This window comes from Semicossyphus pulcher, unplaced genomic scaffold (assembly GCF_022749685.1).
Source record: "Semicossyphus pulcher isolate SPU_LCO1_2020_fin unplaced genomic scaffold, fSemPul1.0.p SCAF_12, whole genome shotgun sequence".
Lineage (NCBI taxonomy): Eukaryota > Metazoa > Chordata > Actinopteri > Labriformes > Labridae > Semicossyphus > Semicossyphus pulcher.
This window is the reverse complement of record NW_027211626.1, coordinates 5,022,156-5,037,293: the sequence shown is the minus strand read 5'-3', so window position 1 is coordinate 5,037,293 and position 15,138 is coordinate 5,022,156. Positions and strand designations below refer to the sequence as shown.

Below are 15,138 nucleotides of genomic sequence, written 5' to 3'. Positions count from 1 at the left end.
TAGAAGTGAATTAGAAAGTTTTTTTTAAGTATGTTATAAAACATGATAACGACCCTCGCCCACTGAAATAACAAGGCAGGCTGCAACAATAGTTGGCCCCTTTAATGTCCCTGAGAGGACTCAGTGAAGTGCAGCACTGAACTAATGGAAAAGTGTGTCACATACTGTAGGCAGCACTGTATATCCTTGCAGCTGTGACTAAACACAACCACATCTATGCAGGCACAGTCGTCCATACAGACTGCACTGTGCCAAATGTGCTGACTACAATCATCCTCAAATCTTAAGTCTCCATCAGCTACATGTAGGATAAGTGTGAGGATTCACTAAATATGTCAGCTTTATTCAGCGACTTGATGGTATTCATTATTTATGCTTTATAAAAATAGCAATGAGATCACAGAAGAAATGAAGGGAGAGTTCAAGCTGTGAAGAAAACACCAGATAACAGGAGCTGTCAAAATGAGTCTCCCACCCGCCAACAAATCACGTTAGAAACACTGTTTATAGTCGTTTAAATTACAGCAGTTCTGCTTTAAAAAGATCAATGCAAGTGACTAGTTTTGATGAGGAATTAAGCATAAATGAATGGGTTGTAGTTAATTCCAAAGGCGGGCTATTTATGTAATGTTGTTTTTTGATAAAGTGGTAAAATTATTATTTACTTCTCCATAAAAGATTTCCAGGAGTTGAGAGATGAAAAATAATAGCTGACCCGTCTGTAATCATTCTGTAGCTTTTCATCTGCGGCCTGAGACAGAAACATGGTGACAACAGGAGCAAGAATTCATCTTTTATTTGTACCATGAAAGAGAATACATTATCTGCCTGTATGTATACAACAACTATCAGGTTCTCTTGATGCGGGAAATAAAAGGACTTTTTCATTTATCCAAAATATAAAGCTATGCTGGAGCTGAAAAATTTAAAGTTTATGACTGCAAAGGCTCAAAACATTTCCAAAATAATAACAGAAAGTTGCCCAGACGATGAATTTTGGAACAGAAGTGTGGCGAGGGAAATGAAGCAATACGAGAAAAATGATGGTAAAAAATCTCTCCTTCAGTGAATTCACACGTCTTTATGACACTTCTCGTTCACATTATCCTCAGACTGGTGCTCATATTATGTTTTTTGATGTTTTTATTTTGGAGAGAAGTCATAAAACGCTTTAGCTCTGAAATATAAAGAGGATTGACCTACAAATGAGACGTGGAATTACACACTGAATATTTAATGCTGCAGACTGGTCAACAAGGATCTGAAAAAGCTTTAAAAATTCAAATACTCAGATAAACAAACACTTTTTAATACAGAACAAACAAACTGCTTTGCTTGTTTTGTATTCTATATGGGATTAGTGGAGGATGTGTAATCTGAAATAAAAAGGCTTAACTGTAACAAGCCGTTTTAAAGGAGCAATTCACCCCTGTAAAAAGCCACTGTTAGTCAAAGCTGGTGTTCACTGTAATTGATAGAAGCAATAATATTTGAAATTGGCGCCATAGCTGTGGAGAAGGTCGTACAAACAGCTCGTGGTTTCGCCCATTCTACATTCCTACAACACCCAGCGTGCATTGCGCCCCTCCAGGCCCAGTGCGCCGGCCCAGTGAGAGACACTGGAGTAAAATACTACCGTTTTCGCTGCAGGCAACGGCTCAGAGCGGTACAGAAACCAAAATACGACGAGTATATACCGTCTGGTGGATTGTCTATAAAATCTTCAGGTCTGCAGTCTACATTTCAAACCTGAAGATTTTGAACGACACATGACATCGGAGGCGGGTGTCCCAGACTTAGGAAGTGTAGTTTAGCGAGCTCCCTGGCCTCCGCCAGATGGCGCGTTTTACGAGTCTGTTGGAGGTTTTCCAGGGCCCATTGGAGAAGCTGATAGCGTCCTCCAAAGGCACAGAGCGAAATTGCATTTTTTTCAACCATAATGGCATTAGCTCCACATAATAGCACGATAGGACTGAGGTTGAAAATCGGCGAACTGGTCCTTTAATGTGGTACTATAGCTTTCTTGAGTAAATGTTGCACTTGTTGACACATTTTAGCCCTCAAAAAGTATGCATAAGTCATGTACTAAAACTGTCTCGGTCTTGAGTTAATACAGTTCAGTTTAAATATCTGTACAAATTGCACGCTAAACAACAGATCTCTGCAAATGTCCCGTCACAGAGAAGAAAAATAACGTCCTAATATAATAAATCAGATCAGGGAAGCAAAAGACTGAATTTACTGAAAAGCAAACAACACTGCGAGGGACCACAACATCATCACCCTCCAACAATGTGCTGACTGAGGAAGCTGCAACAATGTGCTGATTGTACTGTACTATCACTCAGGGGAACATGCTCCTTAATGATGGGTGAAGAAGAAAAAAGACAAGGTGACGAATAGTGTGCTTAAAGCGTGATTTATATAAACAAGATCACCCATTAATCATGTCGCTGTAATGGCTTCTGACCTCGGCACGCGACACAGCGCCCGTGTGCAGTTAAACAGCACATTATTGAGATTGCAGAGCCTTTAAGAAAAAAACATCCTAAATAATGATCAGACAGCTGAGAACGAGGCAGCTGTCTTACAGTGTGAGAACCAGCACGCTTTATAGTGCTCGTCAATACGACACACGGAGAACAGACAGCACGCGTAAAAATAAAGTGTGATTACACATGATTAGGTTAGAGCCGTGACTGAGAACTCTTATTGAATAAGTGATTCATATTGGCACCTGACTTGCTAAGGAGTAAAGAGCACTGCAGATAAAAAAAAACGCTTTTCTTTAATCTGAATTTCTTCCCTCTAAGTGGGTCATACAGACTTTTAGAAAGGTAAAAAATAGGATAAAAGCTGGCGGATGTGTCGGAAATATGAATAGAATAATTATTCTGCATTTTCCTCTCAAAGCTTGAACATTTTCCATGTAAAAAAGCTCCAGAAAAGAGAGGTTATTAGCTGTTTTTAGAACATATTTATGAATATATGCTGAAGCCAGGACATTTACAGCAGGAACAGAAAATATACACGGCGCTTTGTATTCACCCCTCTTAGATTTATCCACATTTGACAGTGATACAACCTGGAATTCAAATAGCCTTATTTAGGCCTTTTACGGTTTACCTAAAGGAAAGTGGTTGCATTGAATCTTTAAATACCATGTTATATTTCCCCTCCACGTCAAAATGTACAGACATTGTTCGATCAAAGCCCTATTTGCATGGACTGGCATTACCAGGGGATACGACTTCTCTGCTTCCTGTACACTGTTTTCCTCTGCAGCCACGTCTTGAACGACAACAGAAATGGCTCTTATCACCATCATCATATCATATAATCTTTCGAGATTTCGCTCTTGTGATGGATTTGAGTTTGCTCTTTGTGTGAATGGGTCCCCATGCTGTGTAGCGAGATGAGCCTCCTGAATTTGCACCCAAAATGCTGTCATCACTTTCATTTATAATTTCCACCGCAGCCTCCATAATTCTCAACCGGGAAAGAGGCAGGAAAAGAAAAAAACATATTCGACTCCAAATTACTGAGATTCGCACAGAACTAATATTAGCAGATGACCTCTGCTAAAAATTTGGTTGGTAATTTGCACTGGAATTTTTTAAAATTACGGACATGGCCGATTCGCACGTTATTAAAGGAGAAGTTCGGCATTTTTAAACCTGGGCCCTAGTTTTACAAATTTGGGTGTTGAAATAACTCATAGGAACAAACATTTTTAAATCGGTCCAGTAGATGAGATGGCCTCCGCCGTAGCCGCGATATGGCCGCAAAGGGCTGCAACATAATCCCCTGGGGCAACTGCCCCTGATCAAAGTACCTCCACTAAAAGTGCCTGTTTTTGGCAGTGACAGGCTCAGATTGTTACTCAAGGTGTCCGACAACATGATCTCTACATCGTCGAAATCAGGTAAATATTCAGCCATGGCTTTTAAATTATATTCTTGCTGGCAGTCCTCTACGTAAACAAAACCTCTCTCCAGCGCTAACTCATGTTTCCACCGTCCTGTTCAGGTAACATCCTACCAGCCGCAAGACTTCTCCTCTAGCGGGACTTCTGTTTCTGGTTACACAAAAAGGACCTTTGTAGGGATCATTTCTGGAATGTTGTCGAACACCTGGAGTAACAATCTGAGCCTGTCAGAGGCAAAAACAAGCACTTTTAGTGGAGGTGCTTTGATCAGGGGCAGTTGCCCCAGGGGATTATGTTGCAGCCATTGCGGCCATATCGCGGCTACGGCGGAGGCCATCTCATCTACTGGACCGATTCCAAGTTTTTGTTCCTATGAGTGATTTCGACACCCAGCCCAGGTTTAAAAATACCAAACTTCTCCTTTAAGATCACAGACGACCTCCGCAATACCAAATTACGAGAGGTCCCCAGGTAAGACTAGTCCCGTTCAAATGTATTTTCATTTGCAGTTGTAAGATGACAACATATGGAAATGTTCCAGGGGGAGAATACTTCTGCATGGCTGTGTCGTCGCGCTAACCAACCAACAACAAACCAAATCGGAAAACTCAGTGCGATTGGTGATGCTGGTGGGAATAAAGTGTCATCACAGCTTAATAACATCCATGGAAGTGGGTAGATACAGCTCCAGACTGATTTATTATTAAGTAGCTTCATCTGTTACCACCAGAATCAATGTTGGCATTCCATATGCTTTGACTTCCCTGATGGCTGACGCGCACAACACCATGATACCACCAAGTGACACGCCGAGTTACAGTCCTTCAGGGTAAGAAGAGATGACACATCATACCATCAAAGCAGAATTACATTTCAATCAATTCCAATCAGGCTGCAAAAACACAATGTGATGTATCACCCCGTAAGACTGCAAATGCGCTATTAGAAAAGAATAATAAGCAGCTACACAAAGCTGCAGAAGCAAAACAAACATTTTGTGTGTTTGTGAAAAGTTGCAACTCGTCTTACAAGAGCAAATATTTTTGTGTGAGTTCTACTTGGTTTGAGCCAATCCAAACTGTATCCTCTGGCCGCTCGCTAGCTCTCTGGGGGAAGCCTGTTTCCTCAGATGAGCTTAGAGCAACAGAAAAAGTAATGACTTGTACTATGCTGCGCGTAGGCCTAATAATAAAAGCTGCTTCTGTGGGAATTGGGCCATGTGTGTCAGGTTCTGCTCTCCAGAGTAGCAATACCTCAGAGATTTCCCCCCTCTCTCGACTGGGGAAGGATAAATTGATGATACAGTGTGGAAGACAAATGAAATTAATCTTCCCGGCACCTTGACAGGAATTGGCTTTAGATAGTGCGCACACACATGCACACACTCGGGCGCTAAAATAGCTTGATATCTGTCGGAGTGGAAAATAAGACAAATGGATTGAAGTAAAACAACAATAACGTTCTGTGACTAAAGAGGCTGATGAAATTAAATAAAGCAACTAACAGACAATGTGACGTTTTCATCAGATTAAACAGGTGACATGAATTTATCTCTTGTTAGCTCTGCTGAAAAGCAGGCACTGTATCTTGCAGAGACAGACGGGCTAATTAAAAGCAAGCATTGTGAAGCAGTTTTTTTCCCTACACTAAGCCAGATCTGTGTCAGAGTTGCTTCAATAGCGAGCGGCCGCAGAAGTCACGGTAAAGCTTTTTAGACTCTCATATTGATCGTCATGTCACCTGAGGGCAAAAGAGCTACCTGAGTATCCAGGGCGACAGACACACTCGAAGCCCCCGGGCGTGTTGATACAGATGCCCTCGTGTAGGCAAGGTGAAACTTCACACTCATTCACATCCAGGTCACACAGCGTTCCAAAATAACCAGGAGGGCAAACGCAGTGGAACCTGGGGAAGATGTGATAACACTCAATCATTAGGAAATAGAGGAAAAAAAACAGTGAAGAGTACCCTGTGGACAGTAATTATAGCATGCGTTTATGATCCCAGGTCTGAAAAATAAATGCAAAGAATTATTTTCCTCAGAATAAGCTGCAAACAGTCTCGCAGGAGCAAATGTTTGGAGAAAAACAGAGAGTGTGTGTTCAGAAACCACCAAGACAAACAGCAGATTAAGACCCATTTTTCATTCTCAAATGGACCGACAGCTCTTTACACTAAAATGACAGCAATTAAGATTCCCTGTGTGTAACTTACTTTGAATTATGTTTGATGACTTAATACTAAAGGGAAGACCTTAACCTGTCCAATAATGTGGTTTACTCGATTCAAATCCCTGTCTACAGCTGTCGAGGGGTCTAATATCCCCTGACCACACACCTCAGAGGAGATGCTAGTGAGATAGCCAAAAATATGTAATTAAACACCTCCATGCTGAAATCTTAACTGCATCTTTCTATTAGTTTAACCACATTTTTCATCAGTAATTCAGTGACATGATCACATTTCTGTAATGTGCTAAACAGTATTCAATATCATGTGGCACAAAGAAACTATGATGGTTATAGCTTTTGCATGGAGATCTAAGTAAGAATGAAATTTTGCTGAGTTTACAAAGAAAATAGGAGGTATGATCTCATTAGATGTCCTATCTTAAGGTACTGTAGTTGTCAATTAAGTAAATTATATTAAAGAAGTGTTTAACCTTGTAAACATCTCCACATGGTGTTCTTCATGTGCTACAAGACATATCAGGGACAACATCAGCAGTCATCTCCATGGCTGGGCCTGTCTGCTTTTAAACTGCAGTGTACCAAGGACAGGCTGAACAACGCGTTTTCAGATTGGCAGGTTTGAGACGTCACAAACCTAAGGAGCCAATCCTGTTAATGGACGGGGTGATGCTATGCATATCATTATGTGTAACCTATGGCAACCACTTCGGCGATGCGCGAGCCAGTTGAAACCGTCATTGTAATTTTTGCGAACTCACTAACGTTAACGTTACTACTATTAATCACATATCACACACAGTTCAAGCTAGCTAAGTTTCAACAAGTTGCCACTAGACGATGGCAGGACAGGTGTTGTTTTCGCGACTGAGGGGGCGGTTGGAAATTTGCATAATGGGCGGGGACTTTGCAGATTCAGGAATTTGTAATGAGGGAGAAGGAGGAGATGCCTTGGGAGGATTTTTACAAGGTAAAAAAAAATATCAGACAATTTATTATATCAAGCAGAGTGTTTTGTATGTCTTGAAACATGACTTAGTTAACAAGTTAAATAAACTGCTCGTTTTACTGTTTCGCAAGACTGAGGAGGTGTGGCCGATCACATTTTGATTGACATGTCTTTTGATTAACATCTCTGTGGCTCCCTGGAAGCAGAAGGACAGCTGTCTGAAAATTATTAATTTCTAGCGATCGATTGATTGAATGGTGAGTTATAAAATGCTTTGCTTTCTATTTTATAATTAGCAGTTAGCATACACATGCAAAATTAGCTGGGATGCCTCCTTTTATTCCAAAGCTGTGATCAAGCAATGCTAAATGATCGCTCTGTAATGTTAGCTTGTAAGGCATAACTACTGAACTGTCCTGCCGAAAATATATCATCGATCGGCCTGGAATAAAGTCCCACAGGTAAATATAGACAATCATGGTTAACAGTATGCACCTGCTGGCGTCAATAGTCAGACAGAATACGCTAACACTAGGCGTAAACAGCCGAATAGCTACTGTGTGACTCTCTTATGATTGGTTTGTGGAATTAATTTCATGATAATTATCCAAGCTTAAAAAAGGCTCCCAAAGCTTAGATGAGAACATTTTAAATTTGGATTGAAACTACTTTCTTTTAGATGCTTACTTTGAAGTAAAAACTAAATTACGTAGTTATAAGGACATAATGGATTTCTGTTTCTAAAGAACTGGAAATAAAAGGATGGGTAAAAATAAGACAGAAAGGGCGCAGTGAGTATACTGAGGTCCCTGATTCATCACCACACCACAGATGGACTTGCGGGCATGTTGGGTCAGGAAGACGGAGAAAGCGGTGTGTGTAGTTTTTGCGCTGGGCAGCGAGGTTAAAACACACCTGATGTGAACTCCCTGGACTCTGCAATCAGAGGAGCGCTCTGAGCAGAGCCGGGTCACGTGGGAGCCAAATCATGACGGGAGACAAACTGGAGACAAACCATTTAGGACTCAAATTGGCCCTGGGACTTCTCTACCCATCTGTCCGACTGAGCCTGGAAGCCCCGGGGCTCCCATTAAGCACAGCAGAGAGAAGCACCAGCGGAGTAAAGTCCAATCTAGATACATGATGTGTTCCTGCTGAATTTGCTCTCTGTCTTAAGGATAGCAGCTTATGTGTGTCAAGGATGAAGACGGGCTTGTTATATAAAACAGAACGCTTTGAAGAGAAATGCTGCAACCTCACGTGGAGTCTTTGGAGATCGGTTATGTTCGTTCGGCCTTCAAAACAAATTAATTCTGCCTGATATTTATAATTCTTTAAAGCACACAATAAAAAAGGCTAAAGTGTAAAGTTGAAGAAAAAAGAGCAGCTGTATTCGTACTTACTTGTTCACACGGTCTTGACAAATGGCAGCGTTTTGGCAAGGGCTAGAAGCGCACTCATTGACGTCTTCTTCACAGTGAAGGCCAGAAAATCCCATCTTACAATCACAGCTGGAAAAGAAAAATCATTAATATTGATATTTTGTCTCAGAAGGCAAAAGAAGATCTATTGGTTTCCTACTGGCATACGCACAGTGTGAAAAAAATCATTGTCAGTTTAATGATATTAATTACACATCATTATCATTTGTGTGATGGGACACACAGTGTAATAACACAGAGGCCATAACATCTCACCTGTTTAAAGCTAGGACTACACAGTATGACTGAAATGTCATAATCTTGTTGAAATAAAACCCACTTAACTATAAGACCATCTAAAAAACATTCTATTCAAACATTGTTAGAATATTAAAATTACAAAATAATAACAAAAGATGTCTGACAACCTCTACCTTGATTGGCCATAGCCGCCACATTGACCTTATTTCAACAGATGGTGTGTTATTTTAGTTTTTCCTGCTTTGGAAGATGTACAACACCGTTTTTCTAGCAACTTTTTCTTGTGGTTGTTTGTTTACACTTTTAGAAATTCAAAACTTGTTTTAGCTTTGAGTTTCAAACCAAAGAGAAAGCTGCCCTCCCCAAAACAACAGCATGCCTTCATTGTGATTTTATATTTCAGCATAGTATTTTCAGAGCATGTTTTTGATCATTCTAAAAGTTAATTCCCTGAAAACAAGCGAAACATTGCCCACACTGCTTTGGTCACGTGATGGTTATAGCTTTTGCATTGAGATCTAAGTAAGAATTCAATTTTGATGATTTTACAAAGAAATAGGAGATATGATCTCATTAGATGTCATATCTTAAGGTTCTGTAGTTGTCAATTAAGTAAATTATATTAAAGAAGTGTTTAACCTTGTAAACATCTCCACATGGTGTTCTTCATATGCTACAAGACATATCAGGGACAACATCAGCAGTCATCTCCATGGCTGGGCCTGTCTGCTTTTAAACTGCAGTGTACCAAGGACAGGCTGAACAACACGTTTTCAGGTTGGCAGGTTTGCGACGTCACAAACCTAAGGAGCCAATCCCGTTAATGGACGGGGTGACGCTATGCATATCATTATGTGTAACCTATGGCAACCACTTTGGCAATCCGTGAGCCAGCAGTAACTGTCATCGTAATTTTTGCAAACTGACTACTAACGTTAACGTTACTACTACTAATTACTACATTTCAAGCAGCTAAGTTTCAACAAGTTGCCACTAAACGATGGCAGAGACGTGTTTTGTTTTTGTGACGAAGGGGGCGGTTGGAAATAAGCATAGTGGGGAATTTAGTGAGGGAGAAGGAGGAGATGCCTTCGGAGGATTTTTACAAGGTAATTAAACGTTTTTTGCAGAAAAAAAACACATCAGACACAATTTATTATTTCAAGCAGAGAATTTTTGTCTTAAAACATGACTGGAGCTGCTCTTTAAAGTAATAAAAAAATCCTCATTTTTATTATTCCACTTTTGGAGGCAATTGAATAACATTTTTAAAGACTACTACATATTCCAAACATTACAGATACATTTACTCATTTCTCATTGAAATTAAATAATGTTATGAACAGTCAGAATGACCGCGATGGCCTTTTTCAGCACTTTAAAGAGTTTGTTTAACCAGTTCAAGATTAAGGGTATTTCTTTCTTTTTTTTGAGTTAAAAATATGACCTCATTTGAACCTGAAATGGTACTTCACTAAATGGAATAAAACATGTTAAAACAAAGGGCATGAGTATAGAAAAAAGAAAAACCTATTAGCCTCTAGTCATCTGCTGTCAAAATGACAGTATAAAGGCCTGAAACCTGCTGAGGAAGGATCATAACTGGTCCTGATACTCCTGATTGACTGATGTTTAAACTCTATCACTACAGTGCCTGACATTTCCTTGACTCCTCAGAAATGAAAAGCTGGTCGATTTTTACCTGTAACTGTTGACCCGGTCCACACAGTCGCCCTGGTTCTGGCATGGATTTGAGCTGCACTCATTGGTGTCAATTTCACACCAACTTCCTTCAAATCCTGAAAGATAGATGAGATGGTCATGGATCAGCAAGCCCCACTACATCCTGAAAACGTCAGGGCCGATGATAACAAAGGCCCCAGTGAATGCCATTTTAATGGAACTAGTAGCCCCTGTAGCATATCTCATCTTCCAGCTCTCAGCACTCACTGTTTCCCCTTTGAGAGTGTGTAAGTCTAATAATACTTTAGTGCCACAGACAGATTGGTCTGAGGGTTAGTGGTTTGGGGTTTGGGAGGTGTGTGTCTGCGTGAGCGAGCGCGCATGCGAGTCTGTGTGTGTGGGAGAGAGCCGGCGAGTAGGGGGACATCTTGTTAAGTTAGGGTAAGAGGGAGAGACTAAGCCCAAGAGCTCGTTTGCCCTTGTTCATTAGGGGGTTGAGGGGCACGATGGCTAAGCAGATCAGCATGGATGTTTTGTTGTACTTTTGAAGGCAGCCGGGGAGTTTGTAATGTTGTCCCTGTCGGAGGGATTCCTCTGCTCCTGGTGTTCTGCTCAAAACTAAAACTAAATGAGTTTTATGAGGTAATGACGAATAAAAATTATAATAAAGGAACCCCTGATGCAACACTGTATGGAAGAAAATCATGGCCATAAAAATTTATACAAATAATAGTGAAATAAATCAATACTGATTGTTTTAAAATTCATAAATCACAGGATTTACAGCACTCAAATGTTTACCTTTATTGGAACATCTAGCTTAATTTATGTCGTCTAAATTCCCCTGCTTTGCATCATAAAAGTTATTATGATTCTCGAGTTATTAAAGTTAAGCTTTTTTAACAAACTTAAATTCAGTAATTCATTCAACTTTTCTTTTATCTCAAGAAATCATTGAGGGCATGCCCTCATTTTCCATGACATTGAGAATACAATAAACGAAATACACACAAAAAAACAACAAGTAAATAATTATAAGTAACAGGAAATTAAACAAGTAGAGAAAGCAGAGTTCATGGGCGGAGTAATTTGTAATCATGTCTCTAAATTGACCGAAGGTAACAATTGTATTGAGTTTTAATGTGTGATGTAAAGTGTTCCAGGTGTGTGCAGCACAAAACGTAAAGGACGTTTTCATAATTCTTGTGTTTTTAAATTTCAAGCATTAGCCAATCACTCGAGCCAGTTTGATAATGACTATTAGACCAGTTTAAAGCTCCTGTGAGGAGTTTTTCACTGGTTATGAAACAGACAGAAATTAATTCTGATCACTCAATATGACCTGCAAAGCAAACCAGACCATCAGCGACAAGATTGATTATTTCTATGTAGTTATTTTTAATGCCTGAAACTGCTGGCGGCCTTGTAACTGCACGCTGCCTTTGTTTACATTTTCCAGGGCAAAAACTTAAAGTGACTGATGCATATGTTAAAGAAAGCAGGATGAGATTTTTTGTTAAAAACCACCACTTCAGCATGTAGAGATAAGAGGTACAGCTTTGTCCACAGGGGGCGCCAAAATCAACACAAACCGAACGTTCCTCACAGGAGCTTTAATAAAGAAGTTATGTACGATGGTAAATCTCCAGACAGAGCTTTATAAATAAATAGCAGCCATTATGAAGAGCATTATTCAAAAACTGATGCATGCCTTCCTTATAATGAAAAACACGCAGATATTTTATCGAAACAGAAAAGTTTTCCTGATAGTTATTGCAGTGCACAAAAAGCAATTAAATGAACAAAAACCTCTTCAGAAAATAAATACAAATTCGTTTTTCTTTGGAACCCTTTATATTTTTATTTATAATGTTCACAATTATAACAAGCTACACTCCATTTTTCTGCACAAAAACTTCACTTAAACTTAAAAGCTCAACCTTGAGCAGTTGTAACAAGTGGATTTCCACCAGTGGAGGATCAATAAAGTCTATCTTATCTTATGAGAAAAGTATAATATTGTACACAATATTAAAAAAATGGATGCTCCATTTATAATGTGTAAAAACCTTTCAGACACTGATTACTGCAGTGTCATCATGTGTTGGATTCGTCTGAGACTTTCCTGAACTGAATGTAATGACAGCATATATCACAAGATAACATAAATAATGATCTGTAACTGCAAAAATTAGTTTTGTTATTTCAGAGCCTTAAAAAAAATCTAGTGTAAAGCACAGATGGCAGAAAATTATATAGGTCATAAATTTCTCAGCGTGGAGAGCGGCAGCGTGGCTTGTTATTCAGCCAGTTGAAGGTCTGTACGTTTGATTAGTAAGTTGCTGAACAATAAATGGATTTACAACAGGATGGAGCTTTCTAAGCAGCTCTCACTGTGCATTTTAAATCAGCTGGATTATATATATTGTATTCATTTATGTTTAAAATAAAGAGAAACTTCCATGACAACCAGACGCTGACATAGCTCGATGCATCCTGGGACGTGAGAGAGGGGATCCATGAGACCACAGAGAGCACATCTGGTGAATTATGGGACAGCACAGGTTTCCCAAGCTGGTCTGTCAGTCAAAACAATAGAGGAGGACCTCAGGGACTATTTCGAATGTCACCACAATGTAATGCATCTTCTGCCACGAGCGATGACTGGAGGCTTCTCTTTGACAGAGTACAGAGAGGGATACCCAAGGCGCGTCCTCACGTAGTCATTCCATCATCTGGCTGGAGCTACAGTGTGTAATCACCGCCGCTGCCAGTGAATGTCTCAGAGGAGAAGAAATTGTGGGTGATCCCCAGAGGAAAGTGAGGTAACATTGATGGACGTTTCAATTGAAATAGGAGTGACGTCTTCATTTCAACAGCATGAATTTGGTTTGGACGGCTTCATTCGTGGCTGTAGTCTTCTTATCAAAGCTGCTGTCAGTCTGACGTTACGACTTCTCAGAGGGGGTCATTTAAAATCACACGATCCTCAGATTGTGCTGTATAGATTATGGTCTTTGTCTGCGGTGACGTCTGTGTGCTGTCATACATCTGATCTCAAATATCACTCACTGATCTCTTAATCGGTCTATGATTTTCGCGCCAAGTTGATCATCGCTCCAAGTTTCCTGTCAGTCAGACAATATGAAGCTCATGTGTTGAATCATTTTGCCTCTGTTCGGTCAATCACCGTGATGTTTCTTTCACAATACAGAGCGCAGATACAAGAAGATTATTCAAATTAGGACCTTAGAGTTCTATAGAAATTAAAAGCTCTGACTTCTATCTAAAACACTCTCAACAGGGCAGTTAGTATCATTTTATTAATACCAAGGGCCAGATGTATAAATAAAGAACCATGAACTGCCATCTATACAATGTGAGTTCACAATTAAGACCATGATTGCACATGATATCATAAGGAGATGAAATATAATATGTCACACAGAATCTAATAATAAATGATTTATACCGATTGTTTGAATTTTGTTCACAAAATAATTGATTTTTTTTCTTCTAATTTTCCTTGATATTCATATCATTGTTATTTACAGTATATTACAGAAGCCCTTAGCAGACATGCATCCATACATTATATTAACGAGTTATTTCCAGTCGTTTTCTCGAGATCTTGACTTATTTATCTCACACAAAACGAACATAGAGTGTGGGCAATGTCTGCATGGCATGTCCTGGTCTGTGATATCACACTGACCTGCCTGTTAACACGAGAAAACAGGCTTTGTTATCTCGAGATAATGGGCCAAATTAAACCGTTATAATGGGAAAACCAGCTTTCTTAAACCGAGATAACGAGAAAAATAAGTTGAGATCTCGAGAAAACAATCAGAGCTTGCTATCACGGGAAAACGGGGTACATAAAATGTAAGAATGCATGTCCGCTAAGTTCTTCCGCAGTATATAACCCTTGTGGATCAGATGAATCCAAAACGATGCCACATGTTTGATTGACATTTTGGACATTCAAACCTGGAACAGTTATTAGATAATAATCTGTTCATGTGACACAAACAATGTTTGGTGTCTTTCAGTAATACAGATTGATTCGGGGCGTAGAGTAAGAATCAGAATCAGCTTTATTGGCCAGTTATGTACACATACAAGGAATTTGACTCTGGTTTAACTTTGCTCTGCGTACACTGAAACGTTACAATTACAATTGTAAACATTACATTACAAAATATTAAACTAATATGTACAAGCCTACATTAAACATTAAATATTAAACAAGTATCTACAAGCCTACGGAAGACAATAGTGCAAATATGAGGAGTGCAACGGTGCTGAAACATATGCTATGATTAAAACAAAAAAAAAGGTAGTCGGTCGTCTTTCAACTGGAAGGTTGGGGGTTTGATCCCTGACTGCTACTATCTACATGTGGAAGTGTCTTTGGGCAATACGCTGAACCCCTAATTGCTCCCGGTGGCATAGCCATCAGGTATGAATATGCATAGATCTGATTGGAGAGAGGCACTTAGGCCTTTGCCATCAGTGTGTGATTGGGTGAATGTGACATGTAGATGATGTAAACCATTCTGATTTGTTTGAAATATATTGACATGGGAACAATACATTTGTAATATACTTTCCAATTAAAAAAACATCAGGAGCAAGAAAAGATGAAGATAGACAGAAGATGAAAGAGGGGAAAGTGCTGCGACCAGGGATGGAAGCACACACTTT

At 39.6% G+C, this 15,138-nt stretch overlaps 1 protein-coding gene across 1 annotated transcript in view; it reads right to left on the bottom strand.

The window, feature by feature from the left end:
- Positions 1-15,138, bottom strand: part of eys (eyes shut homolog) — a 200,282-nt gene that overhangs the window by 94,789 nt on the left and 90,355 nt on the right. Inside the window, exons 25-27 of the mRNA XM_069658919.1 lie at positions 10,451-10,547; positions 8,470-8,577; positions 5,688-5,833 (exon numbers count right to left, since the gene is read on the bottom strand). Coding sequence (XP_069515020.1) covers positions 5,688-5,833; positions 8,470-8,577; positions 10,451-10,547 — 351 coding nt within the window. The remainder of the gene's footprint in view (positions 1-5,687; positions 5,834-8,469; positions 8,578-10,450; positions 10,548-15,138) is intronic.